General features: G+C 58.7%; 9 protein-coding genes across 9 annotated transcripts; 3 read left to right on the plus strand and 6 right to left on the minus strand.

The window, feature by feature from the left end:
• Positions 1-134: 134 nt before the first annotated feature.
• On the plus strand, positions 135-2,249 carry CcaverHIS019_0400510 (uncharacterized protein; the record flags this gene model as incomplete). Its single annotated transcript, XM_060599842.1, has 6 exons — positions 135-202; positions 345-408; positions 446-451; positions 635-782; positions 838-2,029; positions 2,093-2,249. The coding sequence occupies 6 exons, from the start codon at positions 135-137 to the stop codon at positions 2,247-2,249; spliced, it is 1,635 nt and encodes a 544-aa protein (XP_060456496.1).
• An 89-nt stretch (positions 2,250-2,338) lies between these two features.
• Positions 2,339-4,910, minus strand: YSH1 (uncharacterized protein; the record flags this gene model as incomplete). The annotated part of the gene is made up of 6 exons (XM_060599843.1): positions 2,339-2,751; positions 2,786-2,927; positions 3,008-4,328; positions 4,392-4,483; positions 4,522-4,567; positions 4,657-4,910. The coding sequence occupies 6 exons, from the start codon at positions 4,908-4,910 to the stop codon at positions 2,339-2,341; spliced, it is 2,268 nt and encodes a 755-aa protein (XP_060456497.1).
• Positions 4,911-5,312: 402 nt separating this feature from the next.
• On the plus strand, positions 5,313-6,396 carry CcaverHIS019_0400530 (uncharacterized protein; the record flags this gene model as incomplete). The annotated part of the gene is made up of 5 exons (XM_060599845.1): positions 5,313-5,383; positions 5,445-5,554; positions 5,595-5,695; positions 5,741-5,771; positions 5,813-6,396. 5 exons carry the CDS (start codon positions 5,313-5,315, stop codon positions 6,394-6,396), a joined length of 897 nt encoding a protein of 298 aa, XP_060456498.1.
• Positions 6,397-6,424: 28 nt separating this feature from the next.
• HAT1 (uncharacterized protein) lies at positions 6,425-7,836 on the minus strand (the record flags this gene model as incomplete). Its single annotated transcript, XM_060599846.1, has 6 exons — positions 6,425-6,532; positions 6,579-7,083; positions 7,118-7,239; positions 7,278-7,583; positions 7,616-7,749; positions 7,782-7,836. The coding sequence occupies 6 exons, from the start codon at positions 7,834-7,836 to the stop codon at positions 6,425-6,427; spliced, it is 1,230 nt and encodes a 409-aa protein (XP_060456499.1).
• Positions 7,837-8,045: 209 nt separating this feature from the next.
• On the plus strand, positions 8,046-9,766 carry CcaverHIS019_0400550 (uncharacterized protein; the record flags this gene model as incomplete). The annotated part of the gene is made up of 6 exons (XM_060599847.1): positions 8,046-8,201; positions 8,257-8,421; positions 8,456-8,662; positions 8,699-9,379; positions 9,424-9,618; positions 9,653-9,766. 6 exons carry the CDS (start codon positions 8,046-8,048, stop codon positions 9,764-9,766), a joined length of 1,518 nt encoding a protein of 505 aa, XP_060456500.1.
• Positions 9,767-9,824: 58 nt separating this feature from the next.
• On the minus strand, positions 9,825-11,623 carry CcaverHIS019_0400560 (uncharacterized protein; the record flags this gene model as incomplete). The annotated part of the gene is made up of 6 exons (XM_060599848.1): positions 9,825-10,061; positions 10,093-10,239; positions 10,278-10,734; positions 10,774-11,049; positions 11,131-11,244; positions 11,283-11,623. 6 exons carry the CDS (start codon positions 11,621-11,623, stop codon positions 9,825-9,827), a joined length of 1,572 nt encoding a protein of 523 aa, XP_060456501.1.
• A 1,108-nt stretch (positions 11,624-12,731) lies between these two features.
• On the minus strand, positions 12,732-14,384 carry CcaverHIS019_0400570 (uncharacterized protein; the record flags this gene model as incomplete). The annotated part of the gene is made up of 3 exons (XM_060599849.1): positions 12,732-13,190; positions 13,229-13,382; positions 13,414-14,384. The coding sequence occupies 3 exons, from the start codon at positions 14,382-14,384 to the stop codon at positions 12,732-12,734; spliced, it is 1,584 nt and encodes a 527-aa protein (XP_060456502.1).
• Positions 14,385-15,446: 1,062 nt separating this feature from the next.
• On the minus strand, positions 15,447-16,943 carry CcaverHIS019_0400580 (uncharacterized protein; the record flags this gene model as incomplete). Its single annotated transcript, XM_060599850.1, has 1 exon — positions 15,447-16,943. The coding sequence occupies one exon, from the start codon at positions 16,941-16,943 to the stop codon at positions 15,447-15,449; it is 1,497 nt and encodes a 498-aa protein (XP_060456503.1).
• A 500-nt stretch (positions 16,944-17,443) lies between these two features.
• CcaverHIS019_0400590 (uncharacterized protein) lies at positions 17,444-19,999 on the minus strand (the record flags this gene model as incomplete). The annotated part of the gene is made up of 8 exons (XM_060599851.1): positions 17,444-18,071; positions 18,107-18,304; positions 18,351-18,593; positions 18,629-18,723; positions 18,758-18,839; positions 18,876-19,209; positions 19,244-19,383; positions 19,434-19,999. 8 exons carry the CDS (start codon positions 19,997-19,999, stop codon positions 17,444-17,446), a joined length of 2,286 nt encoding a protein of 761 aa, XP_060456504.1.
• Positions 20,000-22,663: the final 2,664 nt, after the last annotated feature.

Genomic DNA, 22,663 nt, shown 5'->3' on the forward strand with positions numbered 1-22,663 from the left:
TCCTACACCGAGCTACAACTCAGGCGGTCCGAGACCAGTGACGTATCCCATTCACGCACATCTCTCTCCCCACACGTCTCCCTACCTTCGGCCATCACATCCTCTTCCACGCACGCCCACGCCCATACCCAAGCATGCCACACAGCGGCTCGAGCCGTGCTGGTTCCCCAGCGCCTGACGACGAACCATCCAACAAGTCGAGGTAAGTTACCCACTCCACCGGGACGGACGATGAGCGAGGAAGCGAACCCGTCGCATTCTCGACTTTCATTAGTCATCTACCTTTACTCCATCTCCACACTTGCACAAATAATGTCTGAGTCGCCTGAAGCTAATAATGCTAGCGCGACGCAGATCCGGAAGGCCCAGAACAGGATTGCACAGCGCGAGTTCAGGCTCAGGAAGCAGGTGAGTTTGATGACGGCCATGGCTCAGCTGACCGCAGCAATATGTGAGTGTCGGACGAGTGGTCATCACTTCCATCCATCCGACCACCCGACGATGGGCCACCCCGGAGTGATGTTCTCATCAATTGGAGAGCCCCACGTCGCCTCATTCACTCGCGTAACCTTCTCCGACCCGGCCGGTGACATCCCATACTTGGACCTTTCTTTCCACCCCCCGCTCACACCAGATCCGCGACCTTGAGGCCCGCGTCGAGATCCTCTCGGGTGACAAGGACGAGCGCATCGAACTCATGCTTCTTCTCGTCCGCAACCTCCTGCACGAAAACAAGGAACTACGAAACATGGTCAAGGACATGTCGCAGTTCTTTGGCGAGGGTAAGCGAAGCGTGGTGGTGTGCAGCTTCTCCACTCCTCTTTTAGCTGACACCAGGCCTCGGATCATGTCTCCCTCGCCTAGGCCTCACGCCGCAGATGCTCGACGCGATCCTCAACCGCGCCGACACTGACACGGCGTACGAGGCGTTCGTCCAGCTCAAGGCGAGCAAGGAGCAGGGCGGCAAGAACGACCCGACGCCCTTCCTCTCCAAGAAGGCGGCGCGAGGGCCGATGCCTCACTTCCCGCCGGACCCGTCCACTGCGCCCAAACGCAAGCGCCGCGGCAGGAAAGACGATGACGACGATGATGACGACGACGACTATCCCGTGTTCGACTTTACAGGTGCGGCTGAGGCGAAGAAGGCGAGGGGAGAAAGCTCTGCTACCGGCGCCAGCTGGAGCGGCGGTGCAGCCATGTCACCACTGAACGGGCTGAGCGAGTTCTTCTCCAAGGGCGGCGAATGGGACTTTCTCTTCCCCGACCCCACGAACATGGGCGTCGCGACGCCAGGCCCAGGCCCCTCGACCATGGCAGGACATGATGTGGTTGACACGGGAGGCTTCCCTGTTCGAATGGGAGGTGGCGGGCCACCCCTGGGCGCGGGCTTGACACAGCGCAGTGCGACCAGCGGTATCCGCACCGTCTCGACTGGTACGTCGCCAGCGCTAGCCGGCGAGCAACCGCCGCTGCCAAGCGCCTCCGGCACAGGCCGCGGCCCTGGGAGCACGCCGAGCTCTGGTATCCACGACGTTCACAGCCCCAACACTGATGTCGAGCATCAGCGCTCCCTCCGCGCCGCAGTCGCACACCTCACCAACTCGGTGCCAGAAACCGCGTCAAGCCCTCGCATCGTGACCAACCCGAACAACATGACGCAGGCACAAGTGGAGGAGCGGCGGAGGTTACAGGAGCAGCTTCGGAAAAGCTTGGAGGGCGATGAGGAGACGGAACGCAAGACCGAGGCGCTCCAGCTTATCACGTACCACCTCAACAACTTCCGCATCAACCACGAGTACAAGCTCCCGCCGTCGCTCATGCCAACTACAGTGCAGCGGACAATGCCACACGAGCACGCCATCGACGGCATCGTCTTCCCGAGCATTCGCGACCGCATGATCCTGCTACGCGGCAAGTATGATCTCGTTGAAGCTTTCCATGGGTACATCACCGAGTTTACGCTGCACGGTGATGACGCGCTGGATCACCGCAACTGGGAGGCTTCGGAGCGGTGGTTGCAGGACTTTGGGTGAGTCACGGCGTGGTTACCGGTCGTCAAGCTGGTTGACTGCGAGACCACAGCTAACCCCAGCGAACTCGCCGATGAGGAAGTCTTCGCCATCACCAACCGTTGGCGCGCACACCGCGGACGCCGACCAGTGCACCCCGCATCGCCAGACGTCGACGCCAACACCGGCGGGCTGGGTACGGGTGCCAGTCTTGCTGCCGAGTTCCTCGCCAACCAGTAGTCAATAGACTTGTGTATAGAGTTAGTCTTGTCGGTCTTGGAATGTATCCTCTAGCCTCTGAGCTCTACATATCCCTTTTACAGCTACAGCTACACTGCCTCAGTGGCCTCATCGTGCTCATGCACGTCCTCGAGCCCCTGCCCGACATACAAGCGCGAGAGGGGGGTGACGGTGGTAAGAGCCATCTCGAGCACGGCCTCGACGCGCTCGCGCAACTCGTCGCTCTTGCTGGACACCTTCATCGAAATGAGGTCGACCGTCGCCTCGGCGCCATCAACCCTAACAGTCATGGCGAGGAGGTCGTCGTTGTCGTCCTTCTCCCCCTCTCCATCCTCGTCTCCCTTCGCGTCCACATTCCCCTCCTCGTCTGGCGGATGTCCTGCCTCGCCTGGCCGGCTCACATCGCCAAAGTGCGCCTCGAGGAACATGTGGAGCGTGTCAAAGTCCGACGACGACCCCGGCTCGTGGTCGTGGTGTGCGTGTGGATGCGAATGGGACGTGACTGTTGTCAGCTGGAAATTGGCACCTGAGCTCACGCTTGACAGTCGCGGGGCTAGAGTCGATGCCGAGGAGGACCACCAGTGCAGAGTCGGCGATCATGTCGTTGCTCGTGTTCGAGCTCCACTGCATCTGGACTTCGACGCCTGAGACGCGCAGAACGCGGACGGCGTTCATGACCTTGTATGTCAGCGCAAGACACTCCAAGAAGCTGGCGTCCTAGACGTCTCAAAGGCGGCTTGCTCTCGTCGTCTACTCACCGTCATCACCTCGCGGCCAGCCTCGTCCACACTCTCTTCCACCTCGCCATACATCCCCTCAAGATGCCATCGCACCACAGCCCAGTCGACGCCGATCGGCAGGCTGACCTTCTGCGTGATCGTGCTCGTGCTCAGACCCGTAAAGTCGCGCAGGTCCTTCGGGTCGAGGAGGGTGTACGAAAAGTCCTTGGACACGAGCAGACCCTTGAGCGCCGCGCCGTGGGCTGGTCGCTCCTCAGCTAAACTACCGATGGCCTTGACGACTCGCTCGGCGCGGAACGTGAGCGTCAGGGGCTCGAGGTTGCGCGGCGTGTGGATATTAATCTCCTGTCCGCGGGTAGCGTAGCTGTCACGCAAGGCAGCTCGGAGACGGCCCATCTGACTCGCCTCGCCATGGACGAGCACGACGTGTTGCGCACCGATGGCCTGGATGAACTTGGAGTTCTGGGCGTAGTCAACGTGCGCGCCAAACGAGATCTCCTTGACTGTACACCTGCGGGGGATGTTACGGCCGCCACGTAGACTCTCAATTGTCTCGGGCTCACCGAGGAGAGTGCGGGCCATCGTTCCCTCGATACTGTATCCCGTAACGATGACGCCGTTCTTCGCATCGGGCGCCCACTCCTCCAGCAGCTCACGGCTTAAGCCAAAGCTCATAAACTGCGCACTGGCCATGACAACACATGGTTGCCGGTGGTCGAGGCGCTTGGGGTCCTTGAGCCACTTGACAAATTTGAAGTCGAACGGGTTGTCGCGGCGCGCAAAGCGCGACCGGATGTTGGCGTTCATCGTGTGCACATACGTCTTGTACACCTTCATGCCGCGCTGGAAGAGGCCTGAGGCAAAGTAGATCGGCACGCCCTGCAACTCGGGATGCTGGTCCCAGTACTCGTCGAGGAGCAGGGCGAGCTCCTGTCCGTTCCCGAAGCTCGGAATCGGCATGAGAACTTTGCCGCCGCGTCGCACAATGTTGCCAACCAACGTCGTAAACTGCTCCTCCTTGTCCTTGCGGTCCGGCAGCGTGTGCACGCCGAACGTGCTCTCGCATATCATGACGTCGGGCCGGATCGGCGGTACCTCGGCGATGACCAGATGCCGGTCTTCCTCGCGGCTGTAGTCACCCGTGTAGAGCACCTTGAGCCCCGCAATCTCAATGAGGAACATGCTTGCGCCGAGCACGTGGCCCGCGTGGTACGGCGTGAAGCGTAATCCACCAGTGATGACAATGTCCTGGTGGTAGTCGACCGCGATCGCGTTCTGCCAGGACGCCTGGACGTCGGCCTCGCTGTAGAGCCGTCCTGACGAATCGCCGCTTTGGTCGCTGTTGTCAGCGAGCGCGCACACCGAGCACAGCGGGACGGAGCGTCAGGAGAGGGAGACTTACTTGATTCGCACCGTGTCCATCATCGTCAACCCGTAGATCGCCTTGGTCGCATGCGTCATGTACACCTTGCCGTTTCCGTCGCGGAAGTTTGTCTGGGTCAGCTCAATATACTCTCGCAGCCTGTCCCTACCTTTTCCATGATATACGGCAATGCAGCAGCGTGGTCGACATGGAAGCTGGCGTCAGCTGATGGCGTTCTCGTCGAAATTGTCGACAAGCAGGTTGGTTGCGCGTAGGTGGGGAAAGGAGGGAAAGGAGGACCCACTGAGTAACGAGAATCGCGTCCACTGTCGACCAGTCCAACTCGTCGATGAACGGCAACCCTCCTAATCCAGGATAGGCCGGATGCAAGCCCGCATCACACACGACTGTCCGTCCTCGGTGCTGGATGACGCAGCACGAGCGGCCGACCTCCTGTCCCGCGCCGAGCATCGTGACCGTGAGGGATGGCGCATCCTCGCCCGCGGGCGCGATGACCTCGACGCGGGGTTGTGGGCGGTTTCGCCTTCGGTGGCTCATCCTATCCTCGTCCTTTGGGAGATGAGCGGGATGGAGAGTATGATTTTGTTAGTGATTGGTGGTAAGGTGACAATGGTTTGAATGTAAAGTGTTGAAGTGGGGTGGAGGTTTGGAGGGGAAGGAACAAGGACAAGTTGAAATCCCAATCTACTCTTTTCTTTCTCCGCCATCAACTGAATTTCCATCTCAACAACAGTCTATCGACTATCATTTGCACTCTCGGCATCGACACCCTATACCCTAATCTATACACTCACTCAAGACCGCAGCGCGGCGGACACTACAATCGCATCAAGCATCTCCCATTTTCCCAACTTCCACCCTGCACCTCCAGCGTCCACAATTGATCTTCCCCAAGGTCCCCCTCCTTCCTTCTCCTCCGCCAATCAACCACGAACCATCATGAGCGCAACTGGAACAGCGTCCCCCGCCCCATCGGCGGCCCCCATCTCGCCACCAGCCAACTCGAAGACGTGAGCAGCCTCAGCCCCTTTCCCTCAGCTCCCCAACGCTCCAACGTCCAGCTGACGCCAGATCCTTCGCTTCCAGCCTCCAGGAGTACATCTTCAACACCGGCTTCTGCGGGCAGCAGTACGCCGACATCCAGGTCGTCTTCTTCAACACGTCGCTCAAGCTACACCGATGTGTGTCCGCTACTAGCCCCTCGATGTAAGCTGACGGCAGTGATCCTCGCGCGCAGCCCGTACCTTGCGCACCTGATCCTGTCCCTCATGCCCGGGAGCACGCTCCAACTGGCGTTTACAGACGGGAATATCACTGAGGAGGTGGGTCGTCTCATCTACTGGATACCTTTGGAAACTGACGCTCAGGCCGTGTACATTGCCCTGCAACACCTGTACAGTACGTGCCGAGCTGAACCAATTGCGGCGAGCTGATCCCAGGCCCGGCGCCGGAACATGTGAACGAGGGTAACGCGCGCGCGGTCCTCGCTGCGGCTCACCTCTTCGGCGAGGCCGACCTCGCTGATGTGGCATACGCGGCCGTTGCGTCTGCCATCTCGGCGGCCAACGTGGGAGAGTACATCCAGTGGGTCGGGATATCGCCGGCTGCCAATGGCAACGGCTTTGCCTTTGGGAGTACCGGCTACGACGGCGAGTACGGCAACTACTCTGCCCGCCTGAGACAGGACGTGCTCGACTTCCTGCTCCGCTCGCTGCCTGACCACATCAAGGCCGCGCCAGAAGGTACGCTGGCGACCGACCCGCGACTGCTTGCCGCCTACGTGCCCCTCCCCTTCGACCTGTTCAAGCAGTGTGTCGAGAGCCCCGACCTCCCCATCCCCTTCATGCAGGACCGATTTTCGTTCGCCAAGCGCGCGATTACCGCGAGGAAAAAGGCCGGGGGGGCGGGCCAGTTCGAGGAGAGCGCCGTGCTTGCGCTCAAGGACGACGGCGACGGCATGGCTGTGCATATTACCCGCAGGCCCAAGCGCAGCCGTGCCGCACTGTGGAAGGTGGAGGGATAGGTCGCATCTGCATAACATCTATACTTGGCTAGTGGAACGTCATCTTAAGCAGGCGATCGTAGTCTTCCACGACCGACTCGTACGTTTTGGCGAGTGCTTCTTTCCGCTCCTCAGGTGTCATCGTCGAGAGCATTTCCTGCCGTCAGCTGTCTGTGGGTGGACTTTGCAGCTCTCAAACCCACGTAGTTGAAGCGGAACAACCGTGACTTGACTTGGAGACGGTACGCGCGCACCTTGGCCGGGTCCTTGCGATCCAGCTGGCGCAGCAGCAGCATCTCAAGTAGGCGGTCAAACTGCCGCTGGGCAATCTTGTACTTTTGGCGCAACCCTGCCTCCCAGGCACATCTGCTGCCGCGCTTGTCGGCGCCAACCCCCTCAAGGAACATTGGGTCGTCCGGCACGCCCTCTTTGACGAGGAAGCGCAGATCGTTTCGGTCGCGCAGGTCCTCGAACGCCTCGGCTGGGTCCTCGACCGTGAGCTCGGCGACGTCAGGCCGGCCAAGCATGTACTCGAAGAGCGCGTTGTACAAATGTGACCCGTGCCCGACATGCTCGTACGGCGGGAGGATGACGAACTGGCTCAGGCGCAAGCGGATCTGGTCGGGGTAGTGCCAGAACGGATACACGGACGTGTAACCGACAAAGTGGTAGGTGTACCCGCCAGCTGCGCGCTTTCGGCGCTCGAACCTGCTGTCAGCTGTCTCAGGAAGCTCTAGCTCACAGAGTGAAGAATTCCCACGCGTCCTCATCCTCCTGGATATAGCTCCCGCCCTCGATGTAGAGCAGAAGAAACACCTGCATACGCCGGTGGTACTCGCGGAACCCGGGCGTGTCCCATGTCGTCTGGTGTCAGCTTTGGCAAAGGTCAGTGGTAAGCTCACATGGTACACCTCGAACACAACCGCGTTGTCATCATCTGGAGACAGTGCGGCGTCGCCATTCGCCTTCCCTTTCCCCTTGGCTGTCGCAGCCGCCCGCGTGTAACTAGCAATCTTCTCCCCGCACGGCGTGAACTCGGCGTCCGCTTCCACAGTGGCCTCAAACGCCGTCGAGCTCTTGGTATAATCGGGAGGGATGAACTTGAACAACTCGCTCTCGATGTTATCCGCCGGCGTGTCCTCGCTCTCGATCTTCTCATCATAACTAATCTCGAGGAACTGCTTCAAGCTCCCACTCGCAAAGTGTAACTGTCGTCAGCCCAACCATAATTAGAGGATACCTTGATAGAGAGATCACGGTAACCGAATATCTTCTCCTGATCCCCGAAGATGGGGTACGTAAAGGTCGGGTGGAAGGGTTCGACAGCGACACGGTCCGCACCGACCAGGAGGGCGTCGTCGGCTTCGGTGCGCACTGGGTCAGCCTGGTCTGGAGAGGGGTCTTACCGAGCTGAAGCTCTAGGGCTTCGTTTGAGTCTGTGACCCAGTCTTCGTCGCTCATGATGGATGGAAGGAGGGAGTCAAGTGGGAAGTGGGAAGTGAGAAGTGAGAAAGTGATGTGCGAGATGAGACGCGTTCCTGGATTCCTGTTGTCATCTTCGCCAAAGTGGAGGTCCAACATTACGGGAGGGTCAATTAAGTTTCATGTCAACTGAATGTAAACAAACAAACAAACACGGATCATTTTGGTCACCCAACACATACAATATCATGGACACGCCACCAAGCCGCTCAACCCGCCGTAGGCTACATGCCGACACAGCCAGCTTGTCTCCTGCTCACATTTCTGAGGACGGAGATGGAGCTGGTACGCCGGGTCCAACGCGGGCACGCATCGCCAATCTTGAGAAGCAAGTACAGGAGCTCGTGAGGAAGTACCAGGCCGAGCAGGTGAGTTCCCCACGTAAGTCGCTGACGATAGAGGAAAGTCGAAGCGAATGCTCGCGAGAAGGAGCGCCTCGCCGATGATTGGACGGACGAGCGCGCACTTCTACGACACCAACTCGAGCTGGAGGGTGCACGGACAGCCAAGCTCCGATCGCAGGCCGAGTCTGTCCAGCTGCGCGCCGAACTCAACCGCGACGAGGTGAGCTGCGCCGTCCTCCTTATCTGACCGTCAGGTATACCTCCTAGCGGCTGTGGCGGCACAGAAGGCTGCGCTGGCGTCGGCGGATGACGAGTGGGCAGCCCTTGAAGCTGAGATGGCAGCCCAGAAGACCAACGTTCAACGGATTGCGAGCGACCATGCGCTTGCGCTCACCGAGAGCCGGGCTGCCGACCTCGAAGATGTAACAGCGAGGAAGGACGCGCGCATTGTGGCGCTTGAGGTGAGCTGTCGCTTCTGTTCTCTCAGCTGACACCAGGCCCAGCTCGAGGCAGCGAACACGAGCCTCGCACATCAGCGCGCAGCGGAGAGTCGGGCGCGTGTCTCGAGCGAACGCGAGGGCGAGGCTGTCGTGGCACTCGAGGAGCAGTTGGCGGAAAAGGCCGATGCCACCGCGGCTCTCGATGGACAGCTGAAGGAGTTGAGGGGCAAGCTCACCAAGCTCGAGGACGCCCACCGTGCACTGGTAGAGAAGGAAGCCGACGCACGCGCAGAGATCAAACGCCTCCAGGATGCCTCGTCAAAGAACACAGACAGCGGAGAGCAAGTCACTGAGCTCCGCGTCCAGCTCCGAGCCGCCAAGGCCGAGGCGTCCAAGCACGAGAAGGCAGCTGAGGCTGCTCGCGAGGAGGCCGAGGACACCAAGGCCGAGTACAAGGATGTCCTGAAGACGTTAAAGGACAAGTACCGCTCCGCCAAGGCGGAGACGGCTCGTCTCGCTGGCGTCGAGGAGGAGCTGGAGGCGCTCAAGGCTGCACCGCCGAAGAAGGCACCGAGGAAGAAGGCTACTCCCGTGGAGACGCCTGAGAAGCCCAAGAAGAAGGCCAAGGCTGTCACAGCCTCGCCGGATCCGTCGGACAAGCCCGCCAAGACGAGGAAGACGAGTCCGATAGCTGATGAATCTGAGGACGAGGCTCCGAAGAAGAAGGCACGCAAGTCGGTGCGTACACCAGCTGCTCAAAGGTATCGCCAAGCTGACAACAGAAACCCAAGCCGTTACAGGAGACGGAGGACAATGGTCAGTCGTCGCCGCCGGTCAAGAAACCCAAAGCGAAAGGCAAGGTCGCAGCAACGCCAGCCGACAGCGATGCGGAGACCCCAGCACCCGCTCCGCAGAAGAAGAAGAAACGCATTCTCGGTGGCGCGGCGCCAGCCTTCACATGGGACCCGATCTTGAACGTGCGTACTGTACATAGACTACAGCTCATGACAGAGCGGGGACGGCGTGATCCCCTCATTCCTCTCGCCCGTGTCGGGCAAGGGAGCGACAGGGACGATCCCGCGTGCGGGCTTTGGCGCGCTCAGCGCGCGCACAACAAGATTCTAGTAGCTCTAGTATACATGGATAGACGGTTGCTTGGAGACAGACACAAGACTGAGGCACTTCATCCTTCGAACTTGAAGCGCTCACGTAGACGCTGCCCGTATTTGAACATGACGAATGGTGCGGGGATTGCGAGTGCCGCAAGCAGGCCGAGGAGTGTCGAACCCCAACCCCACCCTAGGTTGCGGTACATTGTCGGTGCGAAGATGGGGAGTACACAGGCGGTAACGGAACGCGCAAACGTCGCGCTTGCAGTGGCCGCAGCCGAGAACGGGAAGAAGGCGTCGACAAGATAATTCTGGCGTCAGATATGCCGATACAGTACCTACTTGGATCGAGTTGAAGGCCAGCATCAGGCCGTAGCAGGTCACGGCCTGACCCATCTGCGGTCCGATCCAGTGTGTGCGTCCAGCCGTCCAGCCAAAGATGAACAACCCTAGCGGCATAATACACATCCCGATAGCGGTGAGGACGAGCTTGTGTGAGCTTTTTCTCGTTTGTTTAAGAAACCTACGCGATATTCCGGTTGACCGGCCCCGCCATTCTTCTTGCTCAGTTTGCGGTAGATGCGGTCCTGCATCATCGCGGCCGTGAGTGCGCTCAACCCGAACCCAACCGTCATGCCGATATAACACAGTCCGACAGTCGACTGCGGCCATCCGTACGAGAACAGCCCAGGAGTGGAGAACGGCGGCTGTCCAAACAGGAGGTTGAGACTGACGATGAACAGGTACAGCACGGCGTAAATGTACGCGTAGTACAGCGAGAAGAAGAACGCGACGGGGTTACCGAACAACAACCGAGGAGGGCGTGAGAAAGCCTTCTTGAACGCCGCAGTCGCGTCCTCGCGTGTCACCATCGCTCGCATCCACCCGCGCTTATGCAAGAACCGGCGGGGTGACAGGCGTTCAAGCCCCGACACATCTGGAAGTGGGAACTTGATGGCGTATGTGAGCTTTTTCTGCACGGCCCTGCCGTCAGCTTAAACCCCAAGGCCCAAGGGGACTCACGGGCCATACGTCTCGTGCACGAAGGATAGTAGGACAAAGTTGGCTGCAGCCATGATGGCCATGACGCCGTGCGTCCACCGCCAACCTGCAAAGAGGATCCAGTAGCCCAGCATACTCCCCAGGACTGGGCCGGTCATGGGCCCAAGCGCATAGAGTGAGACAGGGCGGCCACGCTCATGTGGCGCGAAGATGTCGGCACAAGTCGCGACGCCTAATGTCGGCCCAACGGAGCCGAACATGCCGCAGAAGAAGCGCAGGATGAGGAGTGCGGTCATGCTTGCGTCAGTTTTCGCCTCCTGCAGCCGCAATATTCAGATCAGATCTTGATCGCTTGGCCACAAAACAAAGGTGACTCACTTGGGCGCAACCGCACACGCCATACAGAAGAGCGTAAAGCACACTTGGGAGGACTGGTATGCGATTTGCCTCCCCCACAGTTCGCTAATCGGGGCGAACAAGAACGGTCCCCCGCTAATGTCAGCGATTTCCACCCAACAAAAACAACCCACCCGAGTCCCAAAACGTAGGCGCTCGCAACGAACACGCCAATCCTTTCATTTTTCGTCCCAAACTCCTTCATGGTCGCATAAATCCCCGGCACGGCAATACTACTTCCCGTAGTGGCGATGAAGCCGGTCATGGCGACCGTGAACAGGGTGCGCCATTTACGCTGTGAGGACCAGTTACGCGGGTTCTCGGGTGATTCGTCAAAGTCCTCCAGCGCGCGGAGCGCTGCCCGAGCGGATCGGGAGGAGAGAACGGTCTCGGATGGCTTAAGAGGCGGAAGGTAAGCCTCTTCCTTCTCTTCCTTGTCATTATTTTGTGTGTGTATGCGGGATTCTGGTGGCATGGTGGAGGAAGAGCTGGGAGCTGGTGGAGGTTCAAGGTCGGGCGATAGATCGGCGAGGTCAGTGTGATCGTGTGATCGTGTTGACAATGACAGTAAGCCACAGCCAAGTCGAACAAAAGACCACAGTTACTGCTGGGTTGAGAACACTCAGTTGTGGGCGATGATAGATTCTTCTTGCGGAGAAGAGCTCAGGCCTTGGCGGCTTGGGCATGTGGGCGGCGTCGGAGGTGTCCGATACTTACGGCCGAGCCGAGTCCGCTGATGGAGATCGTGCCTGTACATTCCGCCCAGCGAAGATGCGGGCTTTCAGCCAGACAGCGCATGTTGCGAATACCTGTGAGGAGCCGTGAGGCGATGAGGAGTGCATCACACAAGCCCAGCACACGCATGCGCGATGTCTCACTGCTCATCGGAGGGTCACGGACGCGAGCGGATCCTGTCAACGTGGTGCAGAATGGCATACTCAAATTCGGCTCATCTCGCAATCTCGCATTCCAACTAACCATACCGCAGCTTCAGCACAGTACAATAATCGACCCGACCTGCTTCAACGGGGTTCATCATCGGGCAATCTCGGAGCCTGGGGCTGCGTCGGGATCCACGCCGGGTCGTACAGGGGTGCAGAGTTGGCCAGCGTCCACCTCGTGCATGGGCGGGAAGAGAGGGGAGAGCGCAGGTGCGGGATCCCTCGACTCCCTCGACTTAAGCAGGACTTTTGGTGTACACGTCGCTCGGCTCGCTTGCAGGACTTTGAAGATGGGGCGTCTCTTGGTTGCGACAATCAAGGACTGCTGCTGGTCGAGGGGGAGCTCTCAACGCGGAGATGGTGGTTTAACAAGTTGCTATGCCCTGGAGCAGGGCATAGGACGTGAGCTCGAGCTCGTCGGAGAGACTTGGCGTGACTGGCTCCACGGCGAAGGGCTTGGTCTGAGAGAGCTTGTGTTCGTCGGACTTGCTCGACGCCACCGTACGCGACCCACCACACCCACAATAGCTCTTGCCTCGTACGGACGATCTGGAGATGGGTATTCCATTGGAGCTTGGTGCCCCAGTTTCAGTCAAGCTGGCCGAAATGTCCCCAGGTCGCGTCCCTCCATCATGAAGGGCATTACCCGACACGTCCGCCGGCTCCATGGCGCCATGCCGGATCATATACCGGGGGCAAGAGTCCTGCGTCCAGAGCATGTGTGGGCGAGTTACGCTCCACGCGTCGAGTCCGTGGTCTCCGAGTGAACAAGGTTTCGTATCCGAACTTTCGCGGGTCCGGTCCTGGCTCAGGTAAAGTTGGGCTTGCTGGGGTTTGTGTATTGAGGCTGAGCGTTGGCGGCGGCGAGACTATCCGCACAGTGTTGGCCGGCGAAAGTGCCGCTCCTGGGAGTTTCTCGGTCCTGGGGAAACCCGACTGACTGGACTCGCCCTCCCACGGCGTAACCAGCGGTGGCTCGACAACCTCGGACGGCGAGGGCGGCGGTGTCTCCGCGTCAATGTGCAATCTCGGCGGGATAGCCCTCCGTCTCCGCCACCATACCACTCCGCCAACGACGGCCAAAACGAACACGGCGCCAATCTGGCGTCAGATGTGCAGATGTGCAGGCGCAAACTCACGATTCCCCCAACTATGGGGCCAACTTGTCGGCGCTGTGGTTGCACAACAGCGTCACCGGGCACAGCGTCACCGCGCACAGCGTTTCCCCGCGTGTCGTAGGATCCCGGAAAGTCGGCTAGCGTCTTGGTCGTGAATGGGAACTTTGCTTCTTGGCTTCTATCAGTCTCGTCTTTTCCAGACTTACGAGGATGAATAGAATGTCACGCTGACAAGGTCCACGAACGCCTCCGTCTGCCCGTATGGCCCGAGGGTTAGGTCGTACGCGACAGCCGGATCCAGGGCGGCATAGTAATATACCTCGCCAGGCGCGATGAAGGCATTACCCGCGTTCGAGGGGGGATAAGAATATGTTCCCGTCGCCTCGAGGACATAAGCCGGGACGATGTTCCACGCCACTGCCAGAGCACCAGCACCGGCCCGCGCCGTGCCGTTCACGATGAGGAACGCTGTTCCCCTCGGCACGGTCATCTTGAGGGTTGGCGGGATTGAAGAGTTGCCAGGCCCGGAGACGAGGGTAGCATGTGGCGTTCCGTCTGGGAGGGAGGGCGAGACTGTCCAGTTTCCCACGTACTGGAAGTCGGGGTTAGCCTGGCCATCCACCACGAACGGAACGTGTGATGTGGGTACCTCCACCAGTGAAGGAGCGGTCGAGTTCATGCCCGTGCGCACGGTCATGCTCGCAATGTCCACTGTGCCGTTACCGCCTGTATCGCCGCGCCAGAGGACGACTGCGGTCCGCGTGAAACCCCCGTAGTTTGCGTCTACTAGTGGTCCGATACCAGTTATCCCATTCTCGGCTAACCCCGCCACAGCACGACACCAGCCATCATAGTCGGGCGACGTGTTTCCTGTGAGGAGAACGCCTGTTCCCAAAAGGGGAGCGTAAAATTCTGAATCGAAGGCTGGAGCAGGACCAAATTGATAGGTTACTGGTGTGGAGAGGGTTTCGTTTGGGAGGGGGAAACGACCGGGAACGATCATGTGCCAGTCCTCGCCTTGGGCTGTGGACTCGCCAAACCGTAAGAGCGGAGAGTGTGCCGCGAACACCATGTCGAATGGCAATGAGACGGGGACGATGGGGAGGGCGGGGATCTCGTTGGCCGTGGGCATGGTCTGCGCCGCGACGACCGCGAGGAGGAATAGTGGTGTGAGCATTAGTTGAGTTGGAGTTGGGTTGAGGAGTCCCCAGCTGAGACTGACATTCTTAACAAGCAGGTAATAATATGTTGGCTCGAATACTTGGCGGTCACGAGTACTACCGAATAATGGGCGAATATTGTCCGTGGCGATAAGGAATGCAATGCCGCCGGAGATCTGCCGTGGAAGGAATGTACTGCCCCACATGGTACACCACCCCAGCGCGGCATAAACGGCGAGCGTGCGGGCCATGCGTGCGGATGGCGGCGCGGCGGTACCGTGTTTACGGATGGTGAGCACGGCGTGGACGGCGGCGTGGACGCTGGCGCACAGTATCTCCGCGTCGCGAGGATGCTGTGTTTACGGACAACGTCTCCGCCACGTGTTCGCGAGCCATGCGTGTACGTGAAGATCCCCCAACGCCGCACGTCGCACACGGAGTCACTTCGGAACAACCTCTTATGCGCGCTGAAGGGACAGATTGTGTTGTCCGCCGACAATGTTCGGCCTGCCTTGATTTGGCAGACCACCTGTACTTGGCAGCTCCACATCCTCAACAGGCCAGATCTCATGTATAGGTCCCCTACATAGGAGATGAGCCCGTCTTCAAGGGGCGCAGGGGCTTTTGGTCCCGTCAGTCGTAAACAAACTGGGGCCGCAAGCGACGTCAACGGCCTTGCTGGTGAGCTGGGCTTCCAGTGCATCCGTCTGTATGCCGATAGCACATCTGAGAGGGATCGAGAGCAGGTCTGGCTTCTGGCCTCGTGGATTTAGCGTAGACTTCATCGGCTGTCGTCAATTGTATCTTGTGTTCCCGTTCGGACCGGGAGCTCCACAGTCGTTTGGTTCTTGCGTATCCTTGGCCACGTCATCGCGAGCAGCGACGGATCTGAACTGAATATTCACGTCGGATCTCAGCTATGCACAGTACGTACAGTACGTGATGTCCTTCTACTGAGCAGTACATAACAACAATTCGCATACTGTATGGACAAGTGGATCATCAGGTTTGGGGGGTCGTGATATGTGACATGAGTTGTTGAGTGGAGAATGCTGCACACCTGCACAGATCTTGAAAGACTACTCGAGGACAGTCTCGAGGCGCCAGGTCTCCTCACCCACTTCGGCGCGATACTCGTCCTCGCTAATAAGGCGGATAGCTTCGGCGACGGCGCGCTCGGCAAACTTGCCATTCCAGCGGTGGTGGCGACGAGCGTGGCGCACCACCGTATAGAAGAAGCGGTACGTGATAGTTCTCTGGCCTGGGGTCGAGCAGAGCCAGCGTTCATCCCACGCCTCTGGTCCGACGAGGGTGAACATCCGACCTGGGCGGAGATTTGCTGCGATCACAGAGGCCAAGCGGTCCAGGAAACACGGGTGGCCCTTTGCGGCGTGAAGCCATTCAACCCCCTTGATTGTGGTGAGGGGAGACGAGGTTAGGCCGTAGTCGGACGAACGGCGGATACTGTTTACGTGCTTGAGGTATGTGTGGGCTCCGTCGTCGATGTGAGCGCGGTCGAATATCTCCGGCATCGGAGCCGGGTGTGGAGCTGGGTGCGGACCGATGTGGATGACAAGGTTCTGGACAGAGTCAGGAAGCGACCAGTTCTCGGGGACTGCGACGAGGAGGAGGTCAGGATCGCCATGACGGACAGTGTAAATGAGCCGGGTAGGGCCAGCGAGGTCGTCGATGTCGTCCCCCGTGGCGAGGGGGAGGGGGAGTTGGTGCACACGAAGCCAGTCGGCCGTGGTTGCTGGGACGACGTCAGCAAAGACCACGGTCGTGGGCGCCTGCAAGCCAAGAACGTCGAGTGGGCATGGGGCAGGGACGCGGATCACGTCTGGGGCGAGACCCGGGAAGACGTCGGCGAGAACAGTCCAGTCGTCCCATTCATCGGCGATCGTGAGTGTGCGTACAGCCCCAGCGACGTCGGGCCGACGCCACAGGTTGATGAGCGGGAGTTTACCGTTAGCGCAGTGGAAACCGGTGGTGTTGACAGTGAGATCGGCGTAGAGGGCTGCGTCCGTGTGCTCAGCGACGCGGCGACAGACTATGCGGAGCGAGAGTCGGTCGGCGTGGTCCGCGTTGGCGATGATCGTGTCAAGCACTTTGGGGAAGGAGGCTTTGGAGAACAGTGCACGGCGGGCTGCGGAGCGAGGCGCAATATCGACCGAGGCGCGGCGCGGCGACTCGCCAGGGTGCGGTTGGACGGCGCACGCGACGCCGTCACAGCGCGCAAGCTCGGCCCACCAGTTGGCTGAGACGGGATCCGGTTTGGAGGCAATCAGGATGCTCTCAGGCGCAGGTTCCTTGGAGGGAGGAGTGGGGAGCATGGGCACGGTGGCGTGCTCGGGGACGATGGCCTGTGCTAGGAGGCTCATTCTGGCGAGGGAGCACAGGAAGCTTGGTGGTTCAGACTTGGCTTTTCGGTGCGTGGGGGTGGGATTGGGCTCGAGCGGGTCGGGCCTAAGGTGTGGGTTCTGGTCAGGTGCTGGCGAGTCGGGGGGAGAGGTGGTTTGGGGACGTGTCAATCTAGCTGCGAAGGCTATGGAGGAGAGCTTGGGGATGTGGGGCATCTTATAGGTTGCAGCGTTGGTGTAGGTAGGTAGGTGGACGGATTTGGGTGATACAGGAGGGAAAGGAGGGAAAGGAGGGAAGCTCGTCTAGGAGCTGGGCAGGCTGGGCAGGCTGAGAGAAGGTGGTCGGTTGGTGAGGCGAGGAGATCCAGAGAGAGATCTTTGAGTAGAGAGTAGTGAGTGGTAGTCAACGTCAGTGGCTCTGGGGATCTGGAAAGTCAGTGGGTCAAAGTGGATCAATTCACGCCCGCGCGTACGCGGCCGCCGAGAGTTACAAGCCTGGTGGGACTTTTGAAAGAGAGAGAAGAGATTTGTTCAACGTGTGCAACGTGCACAACAGTCACCGTTTCGATTCACAATTCACACCTTCTTATCCCTTCTCACTCTCAACAACCAATCTCACTTCGTACTCTACGCCTCTACACAGCTACACAGCTGCACTGTAACATGTAAATCCCTACATTAAGCATTCAGAAAGTGTCCTAGTCAAAGTCCTGTTATTACATGGCCGTCCCCGGGATATACTGTGTCTCGTCGACTGCAGGCTCACCACGGACCGCCTCCGTCTCGTTCTCACCGGCCTTGGGGATTGCCTGGCGGCTCGGCGGGCGCGTGCCGGACGGGTTGGGCTGCAAGAAGACGGAAGCAGGCGCGTCATGTGAGAGTGCGCTGAAGAAGCCCTCGGAGCCGACAGTCATGTTGCCTGCGTCGCCTTCTGACTCATCAGGAAGGGAGAAGAACGAATCCGCATGGGACGCTGCTGACTCGCGCCCACTCGGGGCGTGTGTTGGGGAGGGGGGCGCGTGTGTAGGTGGCCCTGGCTTGGCGGGAGAAGCTGGGGTTCCCTGGGTTGGGAATGCAACTGACAGCCCATCAGCCGAGGGCGACCCTGCCTGCCGGAAGACCAAAGGCGCTGGTGCAGGCTCCGCTGCGCCTGGTGGCAGGGAAGCTGCGACCCGCGTGGGTGACTTGGGGGAGTGGGCAGACTTGCTCGTTAAGGCGGCGAACGTCTGTTCCACAGGTGAGAGGTTGGGCGGAGGCGAAGCTGGCACAGCGGCCGAGGTGTCCAGAGGTGGGAGTCCAGACGTAGAGGAGACTGGACGGGAAGGCATTGGGGGTGGATTGAGGCTGCGGTTAGCGCCAGCTGGCAGTTGGACTCTTACCCATCAAGCAGGCCACGCCCTGAGCTCGACGACATGGGGCGCGAGTGCATGGGGTGCAATGGCACGGCGAGGCCGTCGAGTAACCCGCGTCCGGAGACATTCGAGACTCGCCGCGACTGGCGCAGCGCGCCGCCAGAGTAAGCACCAGTGGGGAGTAGCCAGCTCTCGAGGTCCTTCTGATGGTCGCCCGCGCGCATGCTGCGTGTTAGAGATGAACATGAACTTGGCAGCCGAGAAAACTCACTGAGCAGGCATCTCAGACTGACGCCTTGACCTGGACGACTTGGTCGACATGGTCGACTTGCGCTTGTCGCGCTCCAGCATCGCGGACATCTCTGACTGGCGGCGGTCAGACACACCCGACTTGGGCCGGCCGCCCATGCTAGGTGGTCGGAGCGATGCACGGGTACTTCCGTTCTTCTCGAGCATGGCGTCGCTCTCGCCGAGCGAGCCCTCAGACGAGCCCTCATCGGAGGCCGTGATGGCACTATACGTCAGTCGCAGCCCATATAAGCAACATACGCCTTGGCCTTCTTGGCGGCGCTCTGGCGGCGCTGGCGGCGCCAGAGGAAGATGAGAAGACCGATGAGAAGGATACCTCCGACGGCTCCGCCGACCTGACTGTCAGCACGCCCCGCATGTACTACTCACGGCCCCGCCTATGACAGGACCGAGGTTCTTCTTCGGCTTCGGCTTGGTCCCGTCCGCCCAACCTCCAGTGAACGGATTCTGTCTGCCATCAGTATAGTATCATGACAGCAGCACATACGCATTCTCCTGGTACTCGAAAACATTTGTCGAGGCAAGATAGACACCGGCACCAAGCGCCGCGTCCTTGGTCGAGAAAGTGAGTGTGTACTTCTTGGTAGTAGGGTCCATGGGTGACTCGAAGAGGGTGTCGTAGATTAGCCACGGCTTGTTCGTGTTGATCTTAATGGGAAGGTTGGAGATGCCGGGCGGCGCGGGTTCGATGTCGAGGAAGAGAGTACCGTAGTTGGGTCCGCTGTAACCGTGGACGACGAGATACGACGAGTTCTTCGGGAGATTGACGGTTGCGTCGAGCTTCTTCCGCACTGCCACAGCCACTTCAGGTGCAGCAACGTCTGCGCCGTTAGCAATGTAGATGAGGTCCCTCACTCTGCAACCGGAAATTGTGAACGGCCGGGTCATGATCCTTCCAGTTGTACATGGTGCTGGCGACAGACGAGTTGAAGACAAACGGCAGCTCGGTCCCGGTGGAGGAGCCTTGACCGACGGTACTGTATGGGGTCCACCCGCTGGGCGTAAGCACACGTTCTGGTGACCACGGCATCCATGATAGACTCACTCGGTAGAGACGGTGGAGTTGGCGACCATGCCCCACATCTCGAGGGAACCATTGAAGGTCGCACCAGTCTGGATCTGGAGGGTGTGCATCTCGCCTGCGAGGGGCGCACCACCAAGCGCTGGGACCTGAAGGAAGGTCGACTGCCATGTGCCATTGGTCTGGGTAAGGGTCATTGCATCCTGGGCAACCGGCTGCCCGTCTAGAGTAATGTTGAGGACGTTTGGATCGGACAGGTTGGCGCCGACAGGCAACCGCAGGCCGCCGAGGACGCTGATTCCTGACCCGTGCACGCGGCAAGTGATGCTCTGCCTGGGTGTTGTCGTGTAAAGGTGCATCTGTTGTGTGCGCTCACGGAAGGCCGCGCCATCTGGGTTCGCGGCAGCGTCCCATGCGTACGGGGCGGTGTGGTTGCCTAGGTAAAGGATCCAGTTGCTGCCGTCGACCGTACATTGTGCGCTAGTCGCGTAGACGGTCTGCAAGTAGGGTACGTCGGCAGCGAGGGCAAGTGGGGCCAGGAGGAGTGCCGCTGTCTCCACCCAACGTCGACGTCGGGTGATGGAAGGCATGGCGAGAGGGGAGAGAGTTGAGGGATGAGGAGGAGGCAGGGAAGGTTGATATGTGTGTATAGATAATGTGACAAGTTGGGAGCTCTAGCGAGAGGGAGTTTAAGTGATGTGTTTGATCTTTGTGAGTCGTCTTGAAGAATGGATTGGACGAGGAACAAGGAGAAAGGAAGACAAATTGGAGTAGATCTAGAGTAGTAGTAATGGTAAAGGAACAAGGTCAACCAAGCATGTCTCTTTCACCTAACGCACGGTCATTCAACTTGCTGGCGTCTCCTCTGTGCTCTGTGGCGTGTCTTACGTAGACTCCCGCGACTTTACTGGTGTACTATACTCCTTGTAGCATCTCACGTAGTACCTAGTTGTATGCGCCATGCCGTAGTCTCCCGCTTTCCTGGCAGCTGGCAGTGGCCTTTTGGTTACTTGCTTATGATTGCTATAAGACATTTAAACCTAGTCGAGGATTGGGGAGAGTGAGGGTTGCGCGTATATGGTGAAGCGGATGTCTGTGCACCCTTACCTCGTCCCTTGTACCCTTGCACCCTTGCGCCCTTGCACCCTTGGAACCCCTTGTAAAACCCAAGGCTGGGTTGAGCTAGGTCACGGTTAATCAAGACCTTTACCCTAAACGGCCAGTGCCTATGGATACTATTCAGGGTTACTTAAGGGATAAAGTTTCGTACCTACTAATGTCTATCCTAATCATCTTAATACTTCACCCTACTATTTATTGGGAAAATGCTATTACGTTGTATTGTGTCAGAAACCCTTGCTAAACAACGCTTGGCTCCAAATTCAAGCTTCAACATGCCCCCCTTTAGCCCAAGAGGCCGATCCTAGGCCGAGAGAGCAGTGTTTGGATGTTTTGGTTGTTTTGGTCTTTGACCTCATCCTCAAGGTACTGGGTTTGCATGAATCGAGCATGTGAACACATGTCTCATGTCCTACAGCCCACAGGTTGGAGCTGTTAGTGATCCAGTATTTGATCGGCAGGCATGCAGGTATGCAGGCATGCAGGGGTTCAACGTTAGCCTCAATCTGCTTCGGACGTGGATGTCGGGGCGTCGCACCGCTTTCCGTTACTCGCGTTTGGTGGCTTGTGACTGGTGGAGGCGCTGAGATACCAAGGTCGGGGATCACTTTCAAGACGGCATAGCGCCCCGCTCTTTGCGATATTGCAATCCGACTCGTGTGGGCAGGGAGATTCTGTTCGGCAGATCGCGATCTCGCAATGTCAAGGTAAGAAGGAATGGGGAGCGAGGACATCTCGTCAACTTCAACCAGGCAGAGCAAGGGCCGAATTATGTTTGTGCCAGGAAACTCCAAAACTATATCTCTGTTCGTATAGTGGCTAGTATGCTCGCTTGTCATTGAAAACTGACCGCGGGAGACCGGAGTTCAATTCTCCGACAGAGAGTGTGACAGCTTAAGCTGGACCTTTTTTGGCTGTCTTTGGAAGTTCCCACCAACCTCTCTGGTGCCCTGAAGCCCACCAAAATCGAGCACTCCACCGTCGATCCTCACTTGACTCGTGGTCGCACAACGTCGCATCAAGGTACAGAGACACTCACAAAGTGGAAGGCTGACATCATTCAGACCCAGTTCAAACCCAGTCTTCCGTCGGATGTTGTTGGGTATGCGTAACGAGAAGTCGACGTGACGTCAACCTGACTTGAGCTCCAATCCATTGACTCGTGACCTCATCCGCGTTTCAGGATGAAACACCCATGTACTCCCTCATGTTATGTTGGCCGTACTCACCCGCACTCACCGCCCTTCTCAATCTCACCAACGCGGACAGGAACGCGCCGTGTCATTAAGGGAGGCATGGCAGGGATGGAAAGGTGTACGACGCGTTCCCATTTGGGTCTCTGGGGTTATGAACGTGCAATTACGTACGCCCATCTCCTGTGCGAGAGTGCGAGCGATGACTAAGTTTGGGTTGACGACGAACATGTGTTCGTTGGGCTTCATGAGCAATTGGTTCGCGGAGACCAGTGTCGCGCCGAACAAGGCCGCGACCATAGGTATGACGATCTCAGCTCCTCGGGAGCGATTTTATCGACAAGATCTCGGCGAGGCAAAGCCGTCGAGCACCCGCCCAGAAGTAGTAAAAGGCAGGTGGTTATATGAAGCGCTGGACTTCCTGGACCAAAGAGACCACTGACAAACAAAACCTCGACTCAACATCCAACCAGTCTCTGATCGTATAGTGGCTAGTATGCTCGCTTGTCATGACATGACCGCGGGAGACCGGAGTTCAATTCTCCGTCAGAGAGTGAGCGTGAGCGTAGCGTGGCGCTTTTTGTGTGGTTGGAGTGACAGAATATGAGGAAGAAGTCGAAGCGCTGCACCGCTTGAAGACGGTCTTCAACGCAAGGCTTGGCGATGGGTGCTGTCTTATCGCTTGGCGTTTCTTCAGCTTCAGCGTCTGGTGACAAAGTGCGGTGCATCTCGGCTCGGACCAATCGGTTAAGCTTGGCAACTGACACCAAGTGTTTTGGAGCGCGCTTAACTGAGACAAAAGGCACAGTAAGCATGAGTACGCGTCTGGACTAGTACCAGGACTGGATGGAGCACAGGTTTCGTTACGTATCTGCCTCCGAATCTCATGATTGTAACCCTTGGTTGAGGTGCTGTGCCAATGAAGCAGTGCAGGTGGCAGAT

Source organism: Cutaneotrichosporon cavernicola (genome assembly GCF_030864355.1).
Source record: "Cutaneotrichosporon cavernicola HIS019 DNA, chromosome: 4".
In the NCBI taxonomy this organism is placed as follows: Eukaryota; Fungi; Basidiomycota; class Tremellomycetes; order Trichosporonales; family Trichosporonaceae; genus Cutaneotrichosporon; species Cutaneotrichosporon cavernicola.